At 44.9% G+C, this 23395-nt stretch overlaps 1 protein-coding gene across 5 annotated transcripts in view; it reads right to left on the bottom strand.

Annotated features, from left to right (window-relative positions):
* CYRIA (CYFIP related Rac1 interactor A) overlaps positions 1-23395 on the bottom strand; it is a 163862-nt gene that overhangs the window by 19394 nt on the left and 121073 nt on the right. For all 5 annotated transcript variants that reach the window (XM_068280278.1, XM_068280275.1, XM_068280279.1 and 2 more), the window contains 4 exons: positions 9296-9417; positions 7401-7506; positions 6105-6241; positions 5949-6026 (listed from right to left, as the gene is read on the bottom strand). In XM_068280278.1, the coding sequence (XP_068136379.1) occupies positions 5949-6026; positions 6105-6241; positions 7401-7506; positions 9296-9417 (443 nt within the window). The remainder of the gene's footprint in view (positions 1-5948; positions 6027-6104; positions 6242-7400; positions 7507-9295; positions 9418-23395) is intronic.

The raw sequence follows: 23395 nt of genomic DNA, 5'->3' as shown, positions 1-23395 counted from the left end.
CCCACTGAACAGCCCTCAGCCGAACAGTGAGAAGCAGGAATGTAGGAGGGGTGAAGACAAGCCTCTTAATTGGCAAAGGCAAAAATAGAGCCAGTCTGACTGAGATAAGATTTATTACAGCAGAGATATTTCTGATTATATTGGAATGCTTGCAATGCAGGGTGAGGTTGCAGGCTGTATAATAAAAACAGAGAAGTGGGTGAAAGGAATTTGATTTTGTGGCCGACAATCCCTCTAACAGTTTTTGAAACGAGTGCAAAATTTGGCATGTTTTCTTTTGCGTTCAGGGTAGGAACACACTAGGCAGTGCGGGAAAGGTAGCATTTTGCTGCATATGTGTTGGTGCGTTTTCAGTTTGCATATTTCCTGCACATGCGTTTTGCGTGCATTGTAATGTGTATGCGGTTTGCATATATAAATCGCATATGCGTTTTGTATGCTTCTTTATGCGTTTTATGAAAATCCCTAGGAAGTCGGAAATACATCATCAAACTTGTTTTGTTAAACAAACGCATAAAAAAAGCATCCAAAACGTACCAAAACGCAATTCCTCTGCATCACCATTGACTTTCATTATGTGCATTTAAGATGCGTTTTGGAAAACTATGCAGCAAAACCAGCGTTTTTAACCACTTAAAGAGAGTCTGAAGTGTCATAAAATGCCACTTTTTATGTAACATTTATGTTCAGCAGTTTCGCCCTAACTAAAACGCTGCATTCCTGCAGCAGATCGCTACATTTAAACCCTCCAAATCCCTGTGGGAAAATGTGGGGAGCGCTTCCTCAGAGGCAGAGCTTTGGGCTGTAGCTCTGCCTCCATGTGTGTCAATCCCCGCTGATCGCCGCCTCTCCCCGCCCCTCTCAGTCTTCCTTCACTGAGAGGGGCGGAGATATGCGCAGATTGATGCGCGTTTTAGTTAGGGCGAAACTGGTGAACATAAATGTTACATAAAAAGTGGTATTTTATGAGACTTCAGACACTCTTTAACTGAACAAAGTTTCAGGACGTAGATTCTACATCCTAATTACTCCCCCTGTGTGTTCTAGGACGTAGAATCTACGTCCTGCATAAATGCCCGCAGTCACGTGAATGATTGTTGCTGTTAGCTAGCAACAATCATTCAATAAAAATCGTCCACTATATCAGCGCAACCAAATAAAAGTCCAAAATAAGAGAAAAAGCAGCTGAAGTCCAACACTCCAGTACAGTGTCTTCAAGAAATACAATAAAACCTTCAGCGCTATTTTCCATGATTCCACCACCAGTAGCACCAATTATCAAGATGCGCTTACCGGATTCTTAGGACCTTAATTACAGGGTCCTAGATAAAGCCTGATCAGACCAGCAGATGGTTTCCTCCCTGCCTATCTCCACACATAGGATTGCTGTCAGATGTTATCTCAAGCGGTCAGATCCACCATAGCTCGTAATGTGCATGAGAAAAAATACATAAAAGGCTCATTTAAGCGTATAAATCTTAAAATGCTATTTATTTTCTAAAGATGAGAGCAGTGTTAAAACGTGACTCATAAGGGCCCTTATGACAGGGACCCCAACGATGTACAAGCGTATCAATACCAGGACTTCGTCCAGCCAAACATCCTCCGCGCCCGACCGGTTTCACTACTAGTTTCCTCGTGCGGAGTATGTTTGGCTGGACGGCATCATGTTATTGATACGCTTGTACATTGTTGGGGTCCCTGTAATAAGGGCCCTTTATGTGAGTCACGTTTTAACACTGCTTTTATCTTTGGAAAATAGAATTTTAAGATTGATACGCAATCCTATGTGTGGAGATTGGCAGGGAGGAAACCATCTGCTGGTCTGATCAGGCTTTATCTAGGACCCTGTAATTAAGGTCCTAAGAATCCGGTAAGCGCATCTTGATAATTGGTGCTACTGGTGGTGAAATCATTGAAAATAGCGCTGAAAGTTTTATTGTAATCATTCAATAAAGTTAGATAAAGAAAAAGTTGTCAAAGTAAAAAAAACTTTTTTTTAATTCCCCATTAATTTTTAACCTAAACTTAGCCTATTAACCCCTGCAATACCTACGCCTGTTTATAAACGTTTAATGACTGCCGCCAGTAGCAATCAGATGCAATCGCTAGGGTGAAAGTTTCAGGCCCCAATGCTCTACAGATGTAACGCTCTGCATCTGTACAGCTCTATGGCCCCCTGAACTGTCGCCCTAGCGAACGCATTTGATCGCCACAGACCCGCAGATTGGGGATAACTGTCCGCCATATGCTCAGCTAGAAGTAAAATGTGGCATATGAGGTATCATTTTCATCGGGAAGGGCCAAATAATGTATTTGTAAACGTTTTCTAACTGTGGGATGTGTGAGGTGAAAATTAGGAAGGGAGAAAAATGAAAAAAAGTTTGTTTTCTGCATTTACGCCTAATTTTTCCCCATAAATGGACTATAAAAAAATAGTTTTGGGAGAAAAATATTACCCAAAGAAAGCCTAGATTGTACTGAAAAAAACAAGATATGTATCACTAAGATGGCATAGATAATTAACAAGTCACTAGTACTCACTACTGTATCAAAACGACACAGCTAAAGTGTCAAAAATGTCAGGAGCTGTGCAACCTAGCACACAAGTGATTCAACCCCACCTCTCTTTTTCTGCCCACCAACAGAGATTTCTGATGGTGGGCTCTGATCCCTGCTTGCATATTTATTTGTATTTTTTTTTTTAAATATTACTATTTTTTCAAGCTGCTCCTCCCTCCCCCCGCCAGCCAATCACAGCGATCAGCTGGCATAGGCATCACCTCTGTGCCTCCAAAGGGGACAGTCGTGTCACACAGCTGTCCCCAGTGCAGCGATGCCTTAGATCACAGCGCTGTAGTGTAAATAGATGGCAGTTTCACTGTCTAACAGTCTCCTAGTGGCGATCGCTGCTGGGAGACTGATGACGGAGTGGAGCATCGGCACGCGCGATATCTCCTGCAAAACACCGTCCCAGGACATCACACCAATTGGTGTTGAGCGGTCATTAACCACTTAAAAAAGCACATTGCAAAACGCAAACATGTGCGTTTTTTTCATGCGGCCCATTGACTTGCATTATGTGTGTTTTCCGCAACGCTAGCGTTTCTGCCTAGCGTGTTCCTACCCTCACGCTATTTCTGATTAAAGTACACCTGAACTAAGGAATACCGAGGCTGACATTTATTTCCTTTTAAAAAATACCAGTTGCCTGGCAGTCCTGCTGATCTCTTTGGTTGCAGTTGAATAGCTGAATCACTCAAGTATGCAGCTGGATGGTGTACCGGTAAGGCTGCTGCCTTTGAAGTGGGATTTGAGCCCTCAACCAGGGTTTGAATCCCACCTCAAGCCACAACTTAATACAGTAAGGAGTATTTGGGCAAGACTCCCTAATGATCCTAGCTGCCCATGGAGCTGCACCCATAAGTGCTTTGAGTCCGCTAGGAGACACTCGCAATATAAATGTTCTGTGTTGTCTTATGTCAGATTTTGGCAGAAACATCTGATCTGCCTGCTTCTTCAGCAAATATGGCTAAAAGTATTAGAGGGATCAGCAGGACTGCCAAGCAATGTGCATGGTTTAAAAGGAAATAAATGACAGCCTCCATATTCCTTTCACTTCAGGTGTGCTTTAAGGGAGTTATCAGGCATATAATAGGAAAATAAGTGCTACTTACCGGGGGGGGCTTCGTCCAACTCCAAGCTCCCAGCATGTCCCTCGCTGCAGCTCTGCAGTCAGCTGCCGCTGCCTCCCAGTCCCCGGTGAGGACGTCAGGCTGACCTGGAGGTCGGCCAGTACTGCGCCTGCGCGAGCGGCGCTGTCAATCACTGCCACGTGGTTTGGAGTAGTACGCTCTGGTCCACGTGGCGGTGATTGACAGCGCTGCTTGCGCAGGCGCAGTACAGGGCAACCTCCAGGTCAGCCTGACGTCATCACCGGGGACCAGGAGGCAGCGGCGGCGAACGACTGATGGCGGAGCTGCAGCGAGAGACATGCTGGGAGCTTGGGGCTGGACGAAGCCCCAGGTAAGTAGCACTTATTTTCTTATTATATGCCTGATAACTCCTTTAAGGTGGATCTCCAGCTACATTTCAAATCTCTTTCAGGCTACAGCAGTGGATTCCTATACTTGCATACACTATAGGTTACCTTTACAACAGAAGGTAATGGCAGCGCTTCCAAACAGACGCTGCACCTGATTGACTACCTGCACAAATGTGCAGAGCTCAAATAACAGGCAGATTACACACCTTGCATTCAAAACAGGTACAGTAAAAGGAGGGTGTTCGCTTCAGCATAAATTGTGCACAAAGTATTCCCTTCTAGACTCTCCCACGACACTTCACTGTTAGACTAGTGGTTAGGTCTCTCTCATGGGGGCACGTCATTGTCGTGGGAGAGTCTAGTAGGGAATAATTTGTGCACAATTTATGCTGAAGCCAACGCCCTCCTTTTATTGTACCCGTTTTGAATGCAAGGTATGTAATGGTTATTCGAGCTCTCCATACCTGCACAGTTAGTCAATCAGGTGCACCGTCAGTTTGGAAGCGCTGCCAATACCTTCTGCTGTATAAAAAAAAACATAAGTATACTTCAGGCTAGCTGCATCCATGGGCTTCAGTTTGCATTCAGATTCTTAGAAAAGTTTGAACATAATTTGCATCCAATTTGTATACAAGGTGTGTATTTAGCCCCAAGGTGAATCTGTGCCTCTCTGTAGGTTTCATTTCATTTGCAGCCTGGAGCGCTGCCCATCGCTTGCTTGCTCCCTTTACAACAGCTTCACTTTGATCATCCCTCCCCCTCACCCATTTTCCATGGCCTAAAATGTATTCTCAGGCAGGTGGGAGAGGACGATTAATTGGGTAACAGTAAGGATGGCCATACACAAGTCGATTTTGCGGGCCAATCGACCTTCCAATTCAATAATTTTGCTACATGTCAACCCAATCACTCTCAAGATGGCTAATTTCGTTGATTTGGGCGCCACCATAAGCCGCAATGTGAATTATGGCTATAACGGCCCTCAGTGACTAAATTGGGTGCCGGAAATTGCTTTGAGCTAGAACTCAGAGGAAATAGCTTTAACGCCACCCCGGACTTTCATCAGGTGCAGGGTGTACCGTCTTTCACCTTCCACCCTGTGCCGAAATTTAGCCATGCCATTTTTAAGTGTATGCATCAATCTTTCGAGTAATTTCTGGATAAAAGTCAGTCAAAAGGATTGATTGGACACATGGCAGAAAATCTCGGTTGCAAGGGCTCAATCAGATGTATGTTGATAAGTGTATTACGCCGGTGACCCCCCTTCCTGTTGTGAAAGGCTCACCTGTCCCCTGGCACAACTCCTTGCCTCCTCCGGTGCCACTGCAAGTGCTCTTACCACACGACACCAACGTTTTTGTAGTAAATACACTACATATGGCAGTCTCACCTGGTGGTTGCCATGACGACGGACACAGGAGGAGACCAGAATTCATGCCGGGTGAGGCTTCAACACTGAATACGGGCATAGGAGACACAGATACACTTGAGGGGCATCAGCAGAACGATTTCCAATAGCTTTCATGCTAAAATCTATTGGAAATCACTGTGCAGTGTGTAGGCAGGCAAACTAATAAGATTAAGAGAAGGAACAATCTAATAGTAGATAGGCAGGTGTATGGGCACCTTAACAGTACACTACTCCATACAGAAATGACTGGACATGGTTGACAAATCTCATTCAACACTGCCTTAAAGCAATCTTCTCTTTGTATACTTCTATACCATTATACAGATCAGCAGTGCACAACCACAAAGACCTGCATAAGAGTGAATGACAATTGTTTGAGACTAGGGAGAATGAACAATAAGTATCCATGGCAACCTATTCACTTATGTAGGTATGATGCTGCCTCTGGTACGAGTCCGGATAATTCACAGATGTAATCACGCAGGTACTCACATGCATATTATTTATCCTGTTGCGACTTATCGTCCGCCTGTAGTAACTGAAATCATTCTGGATGGCAGGATTCCTCATCTAAAGAGAAATCAACAGTTATTTGCACTTTTCTTTCCGCTACAGCAGGAGAACCCATTGACTATGCGCCTGACTCACCTTCAGCTCATCAAAGCGTAGCGTAAAGTGCAGAATTTCAGCAAACTCTTTAGCCAGGGCCTGTTCCCGCTCCAGGTGTTGTGTGGGGGTGTAGGGGGGGCAGGTCAGAGACTCTAGTAAACTCTGTAGAGCTTTTTCTGCGTGGAGAGAAGGATTGTATACGTACATTACAACACTATTTTTTTGTAGGCCAATGTTAATAAGCTGCAACACTGGCAGGTGAGAGGTACGAGTAGGAGGAAAAGAATCACATCACCATTGTTGTCATTACTACACATTTATACGGAATAAACAAAAAAATGAAAACCACTAGCCTAATACTGTGTATACCACCTTGTGTTACACAAATGACTCTGGTGCATCAAGGCATGGAATTCACAAGACCGCTAAGGGTGTGTTGTCAGCGGCTCCCTTGGCAGGGAACACACTTGACAGTATGTTTTCCCCTGCGATTCCCAGGTTTCTGTCATTCTGAGTTAAAGAACATCTGTAAGGGGAAAAAGTGCACCCCGGGGGTACTTACCTCAGGAAGGGGATTCCTCTGAATCCTAATGTGGCTTCCCCCATTCTCCTCGGCCAGCCCAATCCTGTGCAGAGACTCCAGACAAAAGAAAAAAATCCTCTGCTGCCACTGAGCAGTAGTAGCTTCCTGCTCGGTCGGAAATGGAGTAGAGCAGTAGAGGGGAGCCGATTGGGATTCACTATGTCTATTGGAGATTAAGCTAGAAGCAGCCACCAAAGGAGATCTTTAGAGGTCTCGGTGCCGGATCTCCTCTACTGCAGATGACAGAGAAGCCTTTTTAGGATCCAGATCCTTCCCCCTTCCGAGGTTGCCTTTAGGGGCAATTTTTTCTTACAGGTACACTAACGTTTTTGTGTTTGCATAGCGGGTTGCCTTCGGAAGCTCCAGTTTCCAGCTATAAACCACATTTGTATGGGCACCTATGGCAGCACTTACATTTCCTGCTTCCAGAGGAAGAGCAGGAGAATCTGGAAGCAGTTGTAACACGGTTGTATATGGTGTTAAATGCTGTTAAATGGGAGGAGCTTATAAGCAATGGATAATCAGAATAAGCAGATCTCTTCCAGAGGCAAAACCACTATTCAGTTATACCGGTATTATTGCTGGGGATGGACTTTAGAATGGAGTCAGAATATTGGTGGAAGCCTGTCCACTGTTTCTAGTTCTGTGTTGTCCATTTGGGTTCAAAAATTGGGGGTGGGTTAGAATCATGGACAGCTTTTCAACATTGGGCGCACAGAGCTTCGGAACAACTCTGTTAATAGGAAACTTACCAAGTCTTAGGGAAAACTCATAGAACCGTTTCAGCCTAACGACCAGCGGGCACACAGAATTCCAGGCTTTTTCCTGTAGCTGGATGTCGTTTGGATTTTGTATGGCCTAAAATAAAAGTAAATAAGCAACTTGAAATACCAAAAAATAAATAAATAATCTTACATGCAGGCTTTGTCACTAGCTGCAGAACGGATTCTGTCGCCTGACAGTATATTCGGTGGGCCATGAACAGGGCATGTTACTGCTTAGGACAAATCAGAAACAGACAGCTGGAAAATGATCACTTCATACAGAGAAACTATTGGCTCACAGTGATCACAGGGTCAGGAGTCTAGGAAATCGCCTCCTGAATGTCTCAAGGAGCTCTGCTGTCATACCGACAGAAGAGCGAAAGGACTGACTGCAGTGGCCAGAGAGCAGCGAGAGCGGCAGTAGCCTGCGGAGCAATATCTATGCCCTTGCAGGGATAACAGGTCTCAAACAGGACGTAGATTTCAATTAGCCCAGTCTGGAAGCAATTAAGCCACCAGCAAAGCAGAAAAAAATCAGAATTATTTTGACAGTACTTGTTCTCCAACTTGCAAAGGCAAAGCACTGAAAAGTTATTTTAAATAGAAGATGAAAAATTATCTCCAAGGAGAAAGTGAATTGAATAAGGACCTTAGTGTGCACAGTTTAGTAATGTAACCTATTCAACGTTAACCTAGACTGCTAGCCAATAACTTTGATGATTGTTAGTCAGAGAAACTGTATTAGCAGCTGTATTGGGGAAACAAAAGATTTTCAGAGGCTGATGACTTTGTGCAGAAACTTAGTACCCTAGCCCATTGTTTCTCAACATTTTATTGGTGTGTACCCCTTTTTAAACCCTGTACTCGCCAAGTACCCCCTAGGATAGTAAACATTATCACAAGTACCCCTTGACAAATATATATTTAATCATAGTACATGATAATTGGTTTTAAATAATCTCCAAACATTTACTATTGCTTTTAATTAGCTAAAACACTAATTTGGTGTTTAGGTAAGATTTACAATTTTCTGAAACTCTAAATTTGTTATTGTTGGTGAAGTATATCAAGCACCCCCTGGAACCATCAGAAGTACCCCCTGGGGTATGCGTACCACACGTTGAGAACCTAGGCCCTAGCCCATTCATTACTCGATTTTCCTGTACCATTGACCATTCGATTCATTTCCTGCTGCTCAATCAATGGAAATGATGCAATATCTAATTGAATCAACCAATTTACCTGATCAGAAAATAGTGGTTGATTGTAAAGGAACTGGCTACTGCTCACATGATTCCGATCGACACAGAATTGATTTTTGTTTTCAGAGCATGGAGGCCCAACATCGCTCAGCTTGTTTAGTGAGAGAGAATCACATAGGATCTCACCTGCAGTGTGGGGGCCACTAGTAGATCGACTCTTAATCAACTACTCTGTAGCTGACCACCCAATAAAGTTGATTGCTCGATGGAAAAATCGAGTAATGTGGCTCCCTTTAGGCTTTGTTCACATAAATCGCCATCGCTAAGTGATTTGTTGAGCTTTTTTTAAAGTGCTTTTCCCTTAGAAAAGCTCAGCGATTTTTTTTTTCACTTCCTGATGTCAGACTTCCCTATACCTTCCATTGAGCCAAAGCGCTCAGAAAATGGTACAGGCAGCGCGTTTGCAATTTCAAGAAAATTGAAACGCTTACATGTGAACAGTGTCATAGGCAATCATTACACAATCGCTTTTAAAGTTTAAAAAAAAAAAAAAAAAGCCAACGCTGATAGTGTGAACGAACCCTATGTAAGGTCGCAGGGAAAGTACCCTTACTTTCTATCTTTATTAGTTACATTTGTTTTTTAGCAATAGTAAGTGTCAGGTTTGACAAACATGCGTACATCTCGTATTTCCTGTCCGGCTCCCTTGTACGCCTGGAGATCGGAAAGTATGCTCTCTGAGTCCTGCAGCACGGCATTGACCTGATTCCACACTTCCCGTTCACAATCCGTTGGCTGAGCATCTGCAAACACAAGGGAAAAAAAATATGAGTATTTCATGAAAACCAGCAATAAACATTTACTTGCATTACATAAGTGCTTAAAGTGAACCCGAGGTGAGATGGATATGGAAGCTGCCATACTTATTTCCTTTTAAACAATACCAGTTGCCTGGCAGCCCTGCTGATCTATTTGGCTGCAGTAGTGTCTGACTTACACCAGAAACAAGAATACAGCTAATATTGCATACGCTTATTCAGGGTCTATGGCTGAAAGTATTAGAGGCAGAGGATCAGAGAGACAGCCAGGCAACTGGTATTACTTAAAAGGAAATAAATATGGCAGCCTTCATATTGCTCTCACCTCGAGTTCACTTTAAATAGTTGCTATGGAGTGGAAAGGGTAACTTCTAAAACTGAACTCATTGAAAAGAGATTGGTGATTGGAGTCTGAATCTGAGCTCACTGAAGAGAGACTGGTGACTGGAGTCTGAATCTGAGCTCACTGAAGAGAGACTGGTGACTGGAGTCTGAATCTGAGCTCACTGAAGAGAGACTGGTGACTGAAGTCTGAATCTGAGCTCACTGAAGAGAGACTGGTGACTGGAGTCTGAATCTGAGCTCACTGAAGAGAGACTGGTGACTGGAGTCTGAATCTGAGCTCACTGAAGAGAGACTGGTGACTGGAGTCTGAATCTGAGCTCACTGTAGAGAGATTGGTGATTGAAGTCTGAATCTGAGCTCACTGAAGAGAGACTGGTGACTGGAGTCTGAATCTGAACTCACTGAAGAGAGACTGGTGACTGGAGTCTGAATCTGAACTCACTGAAGAGAGACTGGTGACTGGAGTCTGAATCTGAGCTCACTGTAGAGAGATTGGTGATTGAAGTCTGAATCTGAGCTCACTGAAGAGAGACTGGTGACTGGAGTCTGAATCTGAGCTCACTGTAGAGAGATTGGTGATTGAAGTCTGAATCTGAGCTCACTGAAGAGAGACTGGTGACTGGAGTCTGAACTCACTGAAGCGAGATTGGTGATTGAAGTCTAGCATTTGTTTTACGTATTTCTTCATGCATTTAGGTTATTATTATTATGCGTTTGTACAGCGCAGACATCTTTGGGCGTACGAGAGATAACGGTGCTGGAGACTTGGGAGCAGGATATGGCTGATCCTGCTGCTGCACAAGTTACCAGCCGTATTAAATACTATTCCCCCTCCAGGCCGCCATGGATAGTGGGGGAATGAAATAATTAGGCTTCCAGCAATTGCTGTAAGCCGAATTATTATGTTTTAAAAGTTAACTTCAGCTCCGTCTGACGGCGCTGACGTTACTCCCTGTGCCTGCTATAGGTGGCGCCGGCTGCGCCCAAATCTCTTGCGCTGCGCCCAAATCTCCTGTGCTGGTTTCAGCATGTTCGATCTTAGGATGACTAGGACCCAGTAGCATTTTGCAGCGCTTGCTGATCGCTGCTACAACAGTGGAATCCTATGAGGGTAATTCCACTACGCTAAGTGTAAACACCTGTGACTTGTGCTTAGCAATCTGCCTGCAGCAATTTTAGATTATGTTTGAAGTAACGCAGGGTAAAATTGCATTTCTTCAAAACACTTTGAAAATCGCTCGGTCTTAGCGGTTGCGATTCTTGATTCCTAGTGGATCGGAGCCCTATGTGAAATTGGGAGTCACTTAGGGAGTGAGCCAAGTGGATAGGTGGCATGGTATGGAGTATTACAAAAATTAGCTATAGGATCAGCTTTTTGAAGGACATGTTTGCATCCAGTTATGCTGCACAGTGGCATAGTGGATAGCACTCTTGCCTTGCAGCGCTGGGTCCCAGATAGATCAAATCCCAGCCAATGTACTATCTGCAAGGAGTTTGTATGTTCTAAGTTACTCTATTCCAGTAAACTAATCCTGCTTAAAGGGACTCCGAGCAGTGCAGAAACTATGGAAAGATGCATATCATTTTAAAGCTCTCTTTCTCCTCTTTCCAATGATATATAAACCACCACCATACGTCTTTTAGTTTTCGCTATTTTCGCGATTGAATTTGCCGTGGCCGCGATTTCGATCGCGAAAATAGAGAAAACTAAAAGGCGTAGGGCAACGATTTAGGTGTCGTCAGAAAGAGGAGAAAGAGAGCTTTAAAATGATATCCATCAAGCCATAGTTATATTGTATTACAGAGGACGACACTTTCCCCAGTGTCAGCAGCTCCATTCTGCTGAATGCAGCTGCTGACTTTGACAAAAAGTCGCCCTGTGTAATACAATATAACTATGGAAAGATGGATATCATTTTAAAGCTCTCTTTCTCCTCTTTCTGACGACACCTAAATCGTTGCCCTACGCCTTTTAGTTTTCTCTATTTTCGCGATCGAAATCGCGGCCACGGCAAATTCAATCGCGAAAATAGCGAAAACTAAAAGGCGTAGGGTGGTGGTTTATATATCATTGGAAAGAGGAGAAAGAGAGCTTTAAAATGATATGCATCTTTCCATAGTTTCTGCACTGCTCGGAGTCCCTTTAAAGGCAACTGAAGTGAGAAGGAAATGGAGGCTGCCATATTTATTTCCTATTAAAGGGACTCAGAGCCCCTCTCACGGGCATGCCTTTAAGACTCCGACCAGCACTGCAAAGTACTTAAAGATGCATACCTTTCTGTAGCTTGTGCTCTCCTCTTTCATTTGATGCCTGAATCGCCATTCTACACCAAATCGTTTTTGTTCTATTTCAATTTAAAAATCGCAGCTGCTATGTTATAACTTCCGGGTAACCCCTGTCTGCTCTGTTAGAGAAGTGCATCACTGAATGAAGCAGGAAGAGGAAGTGACATGCATGGCCATTGCAAGAGGCTCCTCCAGAGGGGTCATAGCATGACTTTGTTGGACGTAGTCTGTCGGCATGCCCATGAGAGGTGCTCGGAGTCCCTTTAAACAATACCAGTTGCCTCACAGCCCTGCTGATCTATTTGGCTGCAGTAGTGTCTGAATAACACCAGAAACAAGCATGCAGCTAATCTCGTCAGATGTGACAACAATGTCAGAACCAGCTGATCTGCTGCATGCTTGTTCAGGGTCCAAGGCTAAAGGTATCAGAGGCAGAAGATCAGCAGGACAGCCAGGCAACTGGTATAGCTTAAAAGGAAATAAATATGGAAGCCTCCATATCCCTCTCACTTCAGTTGTCCTTTAACTTTAACCCAACCTCCTAATAAAGTCTTCATTTTGTCACAAATGCATTAGTCTATTTTAGGGGACCCGGCAGGAAACCTCATTGTGAAATTCAGCTAAAGTGCTTGGGTGGACGGCATCCTGTGGAACTGCTAGGTTTCCAATAGGTTGTAGTAAACTACGCCAACACTGTTTGGCCAATCACAACTCATTGTGCTGTAAGAGGTTACGGTGATTGGTGAACTGTTTTCCATGAGGATTCCTGCTGGGCCCCGTAAACTAGCCTTGCACCATGTATTATTCTCCCAATAGGTCACCCAACCCTTTATAAACAAAATAAGCCGCCTGCTCTATAGTAGCGCTTCTCTGCTGTGAATGCAGGGAGAGCGCAGATAGAGCAGGAGGCATTTTTTGTTGTTGTTAAAGGTTTGGGTAACCTATTGGGAGAATAATGCAGTTGTGACAAAATAAAGAATTATACTTTCATAATCCAAAGTGTGGCAGTTTGATTACTATAACTGCAGTTTGTATGTTCTCCCTGTGTCAGTGTGGGCACTCTGGTTTCCTCCCACATCCCAAAAACATACAGGGGGTATGGGGGACACAGTGGCTAAGAGATTAGCACTACTACCAGAGCACAACTAAAATTGGAACTACACTGGTACAAAAGTAAAGCAAATGCTTAGATCAGCAACTCCGCTTGGTCACTCAGGTGTTCCGTTTCAGCACCAGATCGGCCGCAACATCCCTTGTATTAGCTAGATAATTCTGTCCCACATAGTACTGTTGCCATGGATGCAAGGAAATACAATTAGAGCTTACGGAGTTTGAAGCAAGCTGCAGACTGTAATGGAAAAGATCTTTGATACAAACAGGAACGGAACAACACTTCAGGAGCTTTGTATCTATTATCCTTAACCTAAAAATTACTTTTTAAAGGGAAGGTTCAGGGATTAGCTAAAAAAAATAAAAATCCATTTCCACTTACCTGGGGCTCCCTCCAGCCCGTGGCAGGCAGGAGGTGCCCTCGGCACCGCTCCGCAGGCTCCCGGTGGTCTCCGGTGGCCGACCCGACCTGGCCAGGCCGGCGGCCAGGTCGGGCCTCTTCTGCGCTCCATGGTGCGTTCCACGCCGGCGCGCTGACGTCATCGGACGTCCTCCGGGTTGTACTGCGCAGGCTCAGAACTACTGAGCCTACGCAGTACAGCCCGGAGGACGTCCGATGACGTCAGCGCGCCGGCGTGGAACGCACCATGGAGCGCAGAAGAGGCCCGACCTGGCCGCCGGCCTGGCCAGGTCGGCCACCGGAGACCACCGGGAGCCTGCGGAGCGGCGCCGAGGGCACCTCCTGCCTGCTACGGGCTGGAGGAAGCCCCAGGTAAGTGGAAATGGATTTTTATTTTTTTTAGCTAGTCCCTGAACCTTCCCTTTAAGATATTCCACAGTTTTAATTTATATTTAAATCTACATTTTAAGTTTTTACTGTTTTATTGTGTTTGCTCAATGACACATTCGTTGAAGCATGCCAGAGCTAAACTATAGGAACTATTGCCCATTTTTATCTCTTTCCTGCTCTCAGAAACCATTTTCTGTTAGGAAAGTGTTTTATAGTTGTAATTATCAGTGAGGGTCACACTGTAGTCTGACCCAGTCCTGACTGGGACAGCACTGTACATACACGCGTCTTTCCCATCAGGTCACCTCGGGTATCCTTTAAGGCAGTGTTCTCCAACCCTGTTGTCAAGGCCCACCAACACAGCATGTTTTATAAAAATTCATAAAAGTAGTTAATCAGCTCTGCTGCAACACTGTTTACCACCTGTGATTGTGTGTGGTCTCCTGCAAAACATGTACTGTTGGTGGGCCTTGAGGATGGGGTTGGGAACTCTGCTTTAGGCTACTTGCACACCAAGACGTTGCGTTAGGTGCTACGTTAAGGTCGCATAACGTGCACCTAACACAACGCATGGTGCTGCAAGTGAGGACGGTAGAGTGAGCCGCGTTAGGCGGCTCTATCCCTATAAGGTCTCCCAGAGTGGCGCTGATTGGCCGGCGGGACCACGTGGTGCGGAGCGAGACACTCCGCATCACGTGGTCCCGCCGGCCAATCAGCGGCCGCCAGTGCAGTGAATATTAAGTAGCCATGTGCGCGGCTACTGTAGCTGGCTCTTCCCGCCTCCTCTCCGCCCCCCACTGCGCATGTGCAAACAGTCTAACGCGGCTATAGCCGCTCTAACGCCGTAGCATGCTGCACTTTCCGGAGAACGTGCAGCGTTACATGTAACGCAACGTGGGCTGTGTGAACAGCCCACTTGTGTTACATTGCTGTGCGTTGGGGGAGCGTTACAGGCGCACTAACGTGCGCCTGTAACGTCTTAGTGTGTAAGCAGCCTTAAGGCATGGAGAGTCTAGCGCCCTAAACTCTGTCCTCTTAACACAGGCTACCGCCCAAATCTTGGCCCTTATTTTCTTATATCACATAAAGAGCTAAATGTACATGAACCAGCAGCAGTGTAATTCAAATAGTGGGCCTGTCCAGCAAAATCTTGGATAAGTCCCCCTCTACTTTAATAATTTAACAAAAAAAAAAAAAGATTATATATGGCCTTAGTTGCCTTACCTCTTTACACAATCAGGGACTAGGCTACACGATTGGGGGTTGCACACAACCAAGTCACCACCTTACATTGCCACAAGCCCACCCCCACCAAGAGGAAAAGAGCAAGTGGCAAATGGCAGTGTGTGTGGCCAGAGTGCTGCAGCTGGTGTGGTGCCGGGACAGAGGATGTAATCCCCACACCACCCACCACGCTACTCTCACTTTCACAGGCTTAAATCCCTGTCGCTAACTACATGCCTGCAGCTGCCGGACTGGAGCCGGTCGGTGAGTGACATCGCCCTCCGGCTCTGCTGAGAGAGAGGAAATTCGGGAAGGGAGCCGCCTCTGCCACATAAGGCGCCTGTAGGCATGCACCTACAGTGCCTTAATCTGGCCCTGGATACAAAGCAAGCATATTTATTGGCAAGAGTTGTGCAGCATCCCTCTATATTTATGGAAAAGGCAGAGTAGGTAAATGTCATTAAATGTGTGATCTTGGCTGGGAATCCCTGCGGTGAATTTAGGTAACACTGGACTCCTGGCAGCAGAAACAGAACGTGTTTCATGTGTAACTGCACAGACCATCGCCCCGCTATACGTTATTATGTAGGCTGTCTCCAGCTCCCTGTCTGCATGTGCTCCTGCCAATCTGATCCGCTCTGAAGAAAAATAACATGCGTGATAAACATAATACCAGAGCTTGCAGCAGCCTTCTAGAACACTCTGCTTTTATTTCTGAGAGAACAGCCAGTGTCCACGGATAATCGAAGCATTCTGACCAGGACGCCTCTCAGGTAACACTGCCAGACACCTCTCTGTACTGCTGCCAAGGGGCCCCATCTAACCGTAACCCACGGGCCTTGCTCCAGAAGGAGTGCATTACAATTCCAGGGCATACATTACATATTTACTAGTTCATGTGTTGGAGGAGAAAAGCATAGACGGGTTAGTTTATCAATACAGATCTGAAAGGTTTGCTGGGAATACTTGCTATGTGCGCACTTCCCTGGCCAATATTCATGTGTGTTACAGAGAACCCATAACCAAGAATTGAACTTTATCCCAATCAGTACCTGATGCACCCTTTCCCATGAGAAATCTATTCCTTTTCTCAAACGCATCATCAGAGGGCTTTGTATGGCGGATTTTGTGATGAAACTCCTCCCACAGTGTGATGTCAGCGCCTCACAGCTCTGAAGTCCTGTCATCAGATTGTGGGAGCCTTGTTGCATTGTGGGAAATAACAGTTGTTTCCAACTACCAAATAAAAGCAAGCAGCATCCCCGTCCAGTGACATCACCTGCCAGCAGTAAATATGTCACCATGTGATAAATGTCAGTTGGCAGTTGGAAAAAGTCAGTTGGCAGTTGGAAAAAGCCATTATTTCCCACAATGCAATGAGGTTCACAGACCGCAAACTGTCAGGACCATGGTCATGACATCACACTGTAGGTGGGGTTTCACATCACACTGTGGGAGAATAACGTGCTTGGTGCTGTTGGGTTTATGGGTGGTGCTCTCTCATAGTACTAAAATGGCTGTGTGCTGCCTGTGTACGGGAATCTTACCGATGCATGCTTAGCCAGGACCACAGAATCAGCAGCCGTATTCAAGTAACTTTTTCTCCTGAGTTTTTTTCCTATGAGATAATTTTTCATCTTCTCTTTAAAATATAACTTTTTAGCACTTTGCAACTGAAAAAAAATACCAAAAAGTGTAATACTACCGTAAAAAATTATTTTGAGAATTTTCTTGCTTGCTGGTGGTTTAAAAAGGTGTTAAAATTTCACCTAGGAGAAAAAGCTAATTGCATAAGGACCAGTGTCTTAGTGCTATAGTCCTTGGTTTGCCCAAACCTAACAGATCCTCTAAATATTAATCCCTCTATCCAGACCCCTAAACTCCACCTCTCCATCAAAATAAACTAATTCCAGATACCAAACCCGAAACCTCCGGTCAACATAAACCCCTACATGACACCTAATCCTAACCATCCTACCAAGATAAACCCCTTCCTGACGACCAACCCAAACATCCATGCCAATATAAATCCCTTCCTGACACCTAACCCTAACCTTCCTGACACCTAACATCCATGTTAGTATAAACCCCTTCCTGAACACCTAACCAGCAGTAGGGAAAGGAGGGGAAAGATGTCCTCATTCACAGCTGCCCCTTTAAAGGGTACCAGAGATCAAACACACTAAAGATTTGATACTTACCCGGAGCTTCCTGCAGCCCCATAAGTTCATCTGAGTCCCACGTCGTCCTCCCGCAGTCTGACGTTCAGCCCCACTAACAGCTCAGCCGTGTCCAGTCTGGGTCTTCTGCGCATGCACTGGAGGTCTGCACATGCACAGAGGAACCAGACTGGAAGCGGCTGAGCTGTTACAGAGGCTGATCGCGGCTGAACGGCAGACCGCGGGAGGACGGCGTAGGACTCAGACGAGCTTATGGGGCTGGTGGAAGCCCCGGGTAAGTATCAAATCTTTAATGCCGTTGATCTATGATTCACTTTAAGTTTCTGTGTGCTGGATCGTGAAGTGACTTCATGGAACACCTGTACAAATCTTTGACTGACACGAGTTAGACTGGCCACGTTGGCCCTGTTCCGTCTAGTGCATATACAAGGTTTTACACTATAGTCTGCCTACCGAGAATCTTGATCAAACTAGTAAAGACAAAAAACACACAGGGACGCCGGGAGCCCAGTATCGTGTATTACCGTACCAACAGATGGTCTAGGGAAAAAAATCGTAATATACTCACAAACGTGGGTAGCTTTTGACGGCAACCAGTGAGCTGTGCTTGTGGAGAAGTACCGTCTCCACTCAGCCTTGTCGGTCGCTGCTCCAAAAAACCTTTGCCCTATAACTATAGTGGTGAATACCCTAATAGGTAGGGTGAGATTCTAGTGTCACTTGCTACGGAGAATCTTGTTATGCGGAAACCTGAATTTTTAACCCTTACAGTGAGAAGAAAAACAAACAGACTAGTTCTGAGCAGGACTGAGACAACATACATGCTTATCTCATTTTACGTCATTTCAGGTACCCTTTCAAGTGTAGCGCAGAACAAGCAACAGCATACCAGGATTTTGTGAAAGAAGTAGCAAGGTCTTGATGAAATGTGCAAACAGAAGAAATAATCACAACGGTTTCAGATTCAAAGTACAGACAATACTGTTATACTGTAATATGAACATTTGAAGCTGAACTCCAAGCAAATTGATATGTACACATACACACAGATGTAACCTACTTTGTAATAAGTATTGGCAGCATTCAGATTGGGAGAGCTGGTAGTGTGAGCCAATCAAATGCTATTGCACATTGCGTAATGATGCCTAGTAACAACTAAAAGGTGGGAGGAGCAGCAAAACAATGACCTCACTAGAATGCTGCTGCTCTCTCCTTGCACCAATCATAAGGCTGAGGCAGGCTTGTAACAAAGCTGTACTTCTATGCACACTGGATACAGAAAGTGTGGAATCTTAAAGGCCTGCTATTGCAAAAAAACACAACAACAACAAAAAATGAAAATACACACATGTAAAATGTAATTTCTCCCAGAGTAAAATACCAGTCCGCCATAAAATAACTTCTTTTCTATGTTTCTGTCAATAACAGTCGGTAGTAAATGCAGCCAGATTTTGGACTCGTCCATTTCCTCATGGGAGAGTCTCAGTATTACCTTTATTGTTTACAAAAGCACTGCCTGGAAAGGATCCATACAAAGAGGTCAGTCAGGTTCCCTACTCATGTGCACACTATTCTGGCAGTTGGACTGAGCAATGGCAGTTCATGAACTCCTTTTGTAAATAAAGTCATAACTGACAATACCCATGAGGAGATGGATAAGTCCAAAACATAACATATCTGTCAAATTGACACTACCTAACGTAAAGAACAATGGCACAGGGAAAAACTAATTTAGAGGGCATTTTACTCTTGGAGAAATGCACATTTATATGTATCTGTTTTAAATTGCGTAATTTTCTGCAAAAGTTGTCCTTTAAGTGCTGTCTCGTATGACTGATTTACAGGAATGCCTGAACCAAGCTGTACAGCTATGCGCAGATAAAAGAGGCTATATACCTGGATTCCGGCTGTGCATATACAGATCTGCTTGGGTTTCAACCTTCATTATACAACACATTCAACAGTGATAAATGTACAATATATAAATAGACACAACGCTGGCGTCACCCCACCACAGAGCAGCATCAGGTTAGACATGCACATTAGTACAGATCATGCAGGAAGACAGAAGCACGGAAATCACAAACAAAAGAATAACCATCCCTGGAAATGACACTAAACTCCTATCTGCACTAATCTAGATCTCTGCACTGTACATGGATGTGTGGGGATTGTATGCATTACCTATTACCATGGGGATGCTCCGCCCCCTGCTGGAGTCATGGTGATTCTTCCTCATTTGGCTTCTTAAGATTTTCATACCCAGGTTAAACTTATTTCTATGACAGAGCCTGATAAAGGGACCTGTTGCAGTCTGAAACGGACTAGTTTCATCACTAATATTTTACCTGTTCTGGAAGTATGCAGTACTTTATTCTAGGTCAACTTCTGTCATTGTGGAATTATGCGATGTAAATCTACACATAGGCCTGGTGCACACCAAAAACCGCTAGCAGATCCGCAAAATGCTAGCAGATTTTGAAACGCTTTTTCTTTTTTTTCTGCAGCATTTCAGCTAGCGATTTGCGGTTTTGTGTAGCGGTTTTGGTATAGTAGATTTCATGTATTGTTACAGTAAAGCTGTTACTGAACAGCTACTGTAACAAAAACCGCCTGGCAAACCGCTCTGAAGTGCCATTTTTCAGAGCGGTTTGCGGTTTTCCTATACTTAACATAGAGGCAGAAACGCATCCGCAATCCAAAATCTGCAGCAGCCCGGGAGTATGCGTTTCTGCAAAACGCCTCCCGCTCTGGTGTGCACCAGCCCATTGAAATACATTACCCTAGCGGATCCGCACCCGCAAGCGGATCGCAAACAGCAGCGGAAACGCTCCGGTGTGCACTAGGCCTTAAAGGGAAGGTTCAGGGAGGGGATTAAAAAAAATAAAAATAAATTTCCACTTACCTGGGGCTTCCTCCAGCAGGAGGTGCCCTCGCCGCCGCTCCGCAGGCTCCCGGTGGTCTCCGGTGCCCGGACGTCCGCCGGGCTGTACTGCGCAGGCGCAGTAGTTCTGCGCATGCGCAGTACAGCCCGGCGGACGTCCGATGATGTCAGCGCGCCGGCGTGGGACGCAGAAGTTCCAGGAAATGGAGCGCAGAAGAGCCCGACCTGGCAGCCGGCCTGGCCGGGTCGGGCACCGGAGACCACCGGGAGCCTGCGGAGCGGCGGTGAGGGCACCTCCTGCCTGCCACGGGCTGGAGGAAGCCCCAGGTAAGTGGAAATTTATTTTTATTTTTTTAATCCCCTCCCTGAACCTTCCCTTTAAAGAGGAACTCCAGTGAAAATAACGTAATGAACAAAAGTGCTCAATTTTTACAATAATTATGTATAAATGATTTAGTCAGTGTTTGCCCATTGTAAAAGCTTTCCTCTCCCTGATTTACATTCTGACATTTATCACATGGTGACATTTTTACTGCTGGCAGGTGATGTCAGTGGAAGGAGATGCTGCTTGCTTTTTTACCAGTTGGAAACAGCTTTTATTTCCCACAATGCAACAAGGTACACATACAGGAAACTGCCAGTAACATGGTCCTTTCAACACATCAGCCATACAGAGCCCCCTGTTGGTCTGTTTGTGAAAAGGAATAGATTTCCCATGGGAAAGGGGGTATCAGCTACTGATTGGGATGAAGTTCAATTCTTGGTCACGGTTTCTCTTTAAAGGGTCCTTCCGCACTGTGCGCATTGCCATGTGATACCATTGCAACGCTTCTGTCACACCGTGTGTTAGACGTGTAGTGCGACTATACAGTGAGGCTTACAGTACAATGAAAGTATGCTGCACGGCCAATGTAAATGCACTTACCGGGTAAATGCTCAATGCGCCGCATGTAACTGTCGGAACCCTTCGCACCGCATGTGAAAGCACCAAAGGAATATCCTTGCACAGCGTTGTGATGATATTGTCCGTTGCCACGAAACGCAATGGACACAGTACTGCGAGCGTGAAACCACTAATGGTGTATTTGAATAATGATCATTTACGCTGAATGGGGTTTTTTTTGGGGGAGGGGGTCCTCCCCAGACACTGATTTTATACACTCTTAGGACAGAATATTGGCTAAATCTTTTCTGGCGTCGTAAACAGAGACGCCAGAAGTATAAAACTAGTTAAAAGGTTTAAAAATGCTTGGAAGGCAGCGGTGGACTTACCTCCTATAAGCAGACACAAAAAGTCAATTTAAATAGACAAAACATTTATTTGTATACTCCACAAAGTGTTGCAACGCGTTTCACAGGTATAGTCTTGCTTCCTCGGGCAATAAGAATAGGGGAGCACACAACAGTCGAATGTCTGCAAACAGAGGCGCCTGGTGCATCCAGGACCATCGAATGTTGTGTGCTCCCCTATATTTATTGCCTGAGGAAGCAGGACTATACCTGTGAAACGCGTTGCAACACTTTGTGGAGTATACAAATAAATGTTTTGTCTACTTAAATTGACAGTTTTTGTGTCTGCTTCTAGGAGGTAAGTCTACCACTGACTGAGCATCTTTAACCCTTTTAACTCGTTTTATACTTCTGGCGCCTGTTTACTACGCCATTCTTTCATCCACCCCTGGTCGAGGAGGAAACCCCCTTTTTCCTATCTACAGAGAGTGCCTTCTTAATCCTGAGTGGGGACAGGTCAATCTCCCCACCTGCCTTCACAGTGGTTACCTTGGAGGTAACCCTGCTTTGTGAGTATACATTATTGTACTCTTTTACATCATCCATTTACCGGTATATACTACACTATTGGGCTCTCTGTCTCACTTCTTTTAAATCTTTTCTGTTGGACCACAGAGAGCAATAAAAAAAAAATCCCTTTGGGTAGGTTTGGGAAAACTCCTTTTTCCATCCAAACTCTTCATCTTCCCCTCCCCATGTACCCTGTCCCCATAGCTAGTATTCATTGCACATTCTCTGTAATTATTTGTATGAGAAACACAACACTAAAATGGAAGGGGGCAGTGGCCTCAATTCACGCAGCTTTACCAAACACTTTATCAAACGTTTGATAATTTACCTCATGGGTAAAATCTAATTTTGAATTCACTAAGGTGTTATAGATTTATCGAATGTTTTATCGATGAAATGATCAAGCTATAACACCTTAGTGAATTCAAAATTAGATTTTACCCATGAGGAAAATTATCAAACATTTGATAAAGTGTTTGATAAAGCTCCGTGAATTGAGGCCAGTGTAACAAGGTATATTATACCGGCGCTTAGTGTCGTGCAGCGATAACGACTATCACAGCAGATCTTTAAGATCCCAGACGACTCCCGGTACAAAGTACTGCGGTCACTTGAAGTCTTGTTCGTGCCCTTTCGTGTAACGTTGCGCATAACCGCTGGCCAGAAGATGGATCAGGCAGCGCTCGTCGTCAGGGAGATGTCGCTGGATCCATCTCCCTGCATCGAGAGGTGAGTATGTAGCTCTAGTGGCGGAAGATCAACAGGACACCCAGGCAATTTGCATTGTGTAAAAGGAAATAAATAGGTCAGCCTCCAAATCACCCTGACTTCATGTGTACTTTAAGGGCCCGTTTCCACTAACGCGAATTCGCATGCAGATTCGCATGACAAATCAAATCTATGAGCCTGTTTCCATTACAGTCGCCCCCTCTCCCCCCCCCCCCCCCCCCCGTGCAAGAAAAAAAAAAGAAAGGCCGCCTCAACGATATTGAGCAGCAAATCTGGCAGAGTATGCATTGCCTCGGCAGCTGGTAATTTGGGGGCTGTTTGATGCAGATAGTAAAATATCTGTAATATTATATTACCAATCTGAATTAATAACTTGCCCACTACCTCCATCTAGCACTAGCCCCATTCCTAATGCATAACACTAACCTCCTCTCCCCATTACCCATCCATCAGCACCTAAATGAACCCACCAGGTAGCCGGTTGGATAGTAATAGCCAGATAAGTAGCCAGTCATCTACTATTGGCCTAACTGCTCAGAACTGTGTTGTCTTGGCATTTCCTTTATCAAGACAGTGTCACTTACCCCCCAGGGAAATTGCTGCAAATGGGAATGT

The sequence above is a fragment of the Hyperolius riggenbachi genome, chromosome 4 (genome assembly GCF_040937935.1).
Source record: "Hyperolius riggenbachi isolate aHypRig1 chromosome 4, aHypRig1.pri, whole genome shotgun sequence".
NCBI lineage: Eukaryota > Metazoa > Chordata > Amphibia > Anura > Hyperoliidae > Hyperolius > Hyperolius riggenbachi.
This window is presented reverse-complemented; position numbering and strand designations above follow the sequence as displayed.